At 41.7% G+C, this 3,462-nt stretch overlaps 1 protein-coding gene across 1 annotated transcript; it reads left to right on the top strand.

Moving 5' to 3' along the window:
- The first annotated feature begins 1,527 nt into the window (after nucleotides 1-1,527).
- Nucleotides 1,528-2,716, top strand: LOC100451260 (small ribosomal subunit protein eS6-like). The gene has a single exon (XM_054526861.2). It carries the CDS (start codon nucleotides 1,876-1,878, stop codon nucleotides 2,632-2,634), a length of 759 nt encoding a protein of 252 aa, XP_054382836.1. The 5' UTR covers nucleotides 1,528-1,875; the 3' UTR covers nucleotides 2,635-2,716.
- The last annotated feature ends 746 nt before the right edge of the window (nucleotides 2,717-3,462 follow it).

The raw sequence follows: 3,462 nt of genomic DNA on the forward strand, positions 1-3,462 counted from the left end.
GTATTTTTAAATACACCATTGACTTTTTAGCTAAACATCTTTTATTTTTAGTAGTTTTTCTTGAGATTACAAATATCTTTAACAGTCTACCTTCAAATTATTCTCCTTTTGTGATTCTAACACTAATTCTGTTTACCCACTTCCAGTTCTTTTTACCCATTTCCAATTCTTTGAGCTCTTGTTGTCCTATATTTTACTTCTAAATGTTATATACTTTGAAATATATTGTTATTGTATTGGCAGCCAATTGTCTTTTAAAAATGTGTAGATAAGCCAGGAGCAGTGATCATGCCTGTAATCCCAGCTACTTAGGAGGTCGAGATGGAAGGATTGCTTGAGGTCAGGAGTTTGAGACCAGCCTGGGAAACATAGCAAGACCCTCTCTTGAAAAAATAGAAAAATAAAAAAATTAACCAAGGATGGTGGCATGTGCCTGTGGTCTTAGCTACTTGGGAGGCTGAAGCAGGAGAATTGCTTGAGCCCAGGAGTCAAGCCTGCAGTGAGCTATGATCATGCCACTGCACTCCAGCCTGGGCAACAGAGTGAGATCATGTAACTAAAAAGGAAAAAAAATGTATAGCTCTCTTTTCTACTTAGATTCATATTTATGCTCTCTGGGTCTCTTATTTTTTCCTACAGATCTATGCTTCCATTGACATTATTTCTGTTAATCATTTCTGGTAGAGTGGGTTTTCTGGAAATGAATTCTCCTTTTTTCTGAAAATATCCTTATTTACCTTTAGGTTGAAATATAAATAGACATAGCCAGGCGCGGTGGCTTGTGCCTGTAATCCCAGCACTTTGGGAGGCCGAGGTGGGCAGATCATAAGGTCAGGAGTTAGAGACCATCCTAGCTAATATAGTGAAACTCCATCTCTAGGCCGGGCGTGGTGGCTCACGCCTGTAATCCTAGCACTTTGGGAGGCCGAGGTGGGTGGATCACGAGGTCAGGAGATCAAGACCATCCTGGCTAACATGGTGAAACCCCATCTCTACTAAAAAAAAAAAAAAAAAATTAGCTGGGTGTGGTGGTGGGCTCCTGTAGTCCCAGCTACTCAGGAGGCTGAGGCAGGAGAATGGTGTGAACCCGGGAGGCGGAGCTTGCAGTGAGCCAAGATCGCGCCACTGCACTCCAGCCTGGGCAACAGAGCGAGACTCCGTCTCAAAAAAAAAAAGAAACCCCATCTCTACTAAAAATACAAAAAATTAGCCGGGTGTGGTGGCATGCGCCTGTAGTCCCAGCTACTCACGAGGCTGAGGCAGGAGAATCACTTGAACCTGGGAGTTGGAGGTTGCAGTGAGCTGAGCTCATGCCATTGTACTCCAGCCTGGGCGACAGAGTGAGAATCCATCTCAAAAAAAAAAAAAAAGAAAAAGAAATATAAATAGACATCTAGGCTGACAGGTTTTGCTTTTTTTTTTTTTTTTCAGTTATGTAAGAAAGCTTTTCTATTTTTGGGGGGGCGTGTGGGGTGTACTAGTCTGTTCTCGTGCTGCTAATAAAAAACATACCTGAGACTGGATAATTTATAAAGAAAAAGAGGTTTGGCCGAGTGCGGTGGCTCATGCCTGTAATCCCAGCACTTTGGGAGGCTGAAGTGGGCAGATCACGAGGTCAGGAGGTCGAGACCATCCTGGCTAACATGGTGAAACCCCATCTCTACTAAAAACAAACAAACAAACCAACAAAAAGTACAAAATAAAAAAAAGAGGTTTAATGGACTTGCAGTTCCACATAGCTGGAGAGGCCTTACAATCACGGTGGAAAGCAAAGGAGGAGCAAGGCACATCTTACGTGGTGGCAAGCAAGAGAGAAGTGCAGGGGAACTCCCTTTAGAAAGCCATCAGGACTTGGAGGTGTTCAGCTGCTTCAGGATGAAGCTGAACATCTCTTTCCCAGTCACTGGCTGCCAGAAACTCATTGAAGTGGACAATGAACGCAAACTTCATACTTTTTATGAGAAGCTTATTGCCACGGAAGTTGCTGCTGACACTCTGGGTGAAGAATGGAAAGGTTATGTGGTCCGAATCGGTGGTGGGAAAAACAAACAAGGTTTCCCCATGAAGCAGGGTGTCTTGACCCATGGCTGTGTCTGCCTGCTACTGAGTAAGGGGCATTCCTGTTACACACCAAGGAGAACTGGAGAAAGAAAGAGAAAATCAGTTTGTGGTTGCATAGTGGATGCCAATCTGAGCGTTCTCAACTTGGTTATTGTTAAAAAAAAAAAAAAAGTAAAGAAGGATATTCCTGGACTAACTGATACTATGGTGCCTCGTCGCCTGGGGCCCAAAAGAGCTGGCAGAATCTGCAAACTTTCCAATCTCTCTGAAGAAGATGATGTCCGCCAGTATGTTGTAAGAAAGCCCTCAAACAAAGAAGGTAAGAAACCTAGGACCAAAGCACCCAAGATTCAGCATCTTGTTACTTCACATTTCCTGCAACATAAAGGGCAGCATATTGCTCTGAAGAAGCCGCGTACTAAGAGAAATAAGGAAGAGGCTGCAGAATATGCTAAACTTTTGGGCAAGGGAATGAAGGAGGCTACAGAGAAGCACCAGGAACAAATTGCGAAGAGACACAGATTTTTCTCTCTACGAGCTTCTACTTCTAAGTCTGAATCCAGTCAGAAATAAGATTTTTTGAGTAACAAATAAGATCAGACTCAGACTCAAAAAAAAAAAGAAAAGAAAAGAAAGCCATCAGGTCTCGTGAGACTTTATCACAAGAACAGCACGGGAAAGACTCACTCCCGTGATTCAATTACCTCCCACCAGGTCCTTCCCACAACATGTAGGAATTATGGGAGCTACAATTCAAGATGAGATTTGGGTGGGGACATAGCCAAACCATATGAGGGGGTGGAGAAGCTTTTCTGTTGTCTTCTGGCCTCTACTGTTTCTGGTGAGAAATTAGCCATCATTCATAATTTTTTCTTTGGCTGCTTTTAATAATTTATTTTTATCTTTGATTTTCAACACTTTGACTGTAATGTACCTGAGGTTGGTTTTCTTTGTATTTATTCTGCTTGGAGTTCACTGAGTTGATGCAATCTGTGACTTGATTTCTTTTATTAGTTTTAGAAAATTCTTGCCTATTATCTCTCCAAAGATTTCTTCTGTCTCACTCTATCTTTCTTTTCCTTATGGGACTTCAATTACAAATATGTTAAACCATTTGCTATCATCCTAAGGATCATAGATGCTCTGTTTTATCCCCCCAACATTTTTCTATTTGTGTTTTAGTTGGATTACAGTCAAGTGCTGCATAATGACAGTTTAGCCAACAACAGACCACATATATGATGTTGGCCCCATAAGATTATAATAAAGCTGAAAAATTCCTATCACCTAATTGATGTTGTAGCCATCATAAAGTTGTAGTGCAACACATTTCTCCTGTGTTTGTAGTGATGCTGGTGTAAACAAACCTACTGTGCTGCCAGTCATATAAAAGTATAGCAC

Source organism: Pongo abelii, chromosome 10, assembly GCF_028885655.2.
Source record: "Pongo abelii isolate AG06213 chromosome 10, NHGRI_mPonAbe1-v2.0_pri, whole genome shotgun sequence".
Classification (NCBI taxonomy): domain Eukaryota; kingdom Metazoa; phylum Chordata; class Mammalia; order Primates; family Hominidae; genus Pongo; species Pongo abelii.

What these genes read in the sequence shown, in the direction of transcription:
- LOC100451260 (XM_054526861.2), top strand. Translation starts at nt 1,876, where the DNA reads ATGAAGCTGAACATCTCTTTCCCAGTCACTGGCTGCCAGAAACTCATT.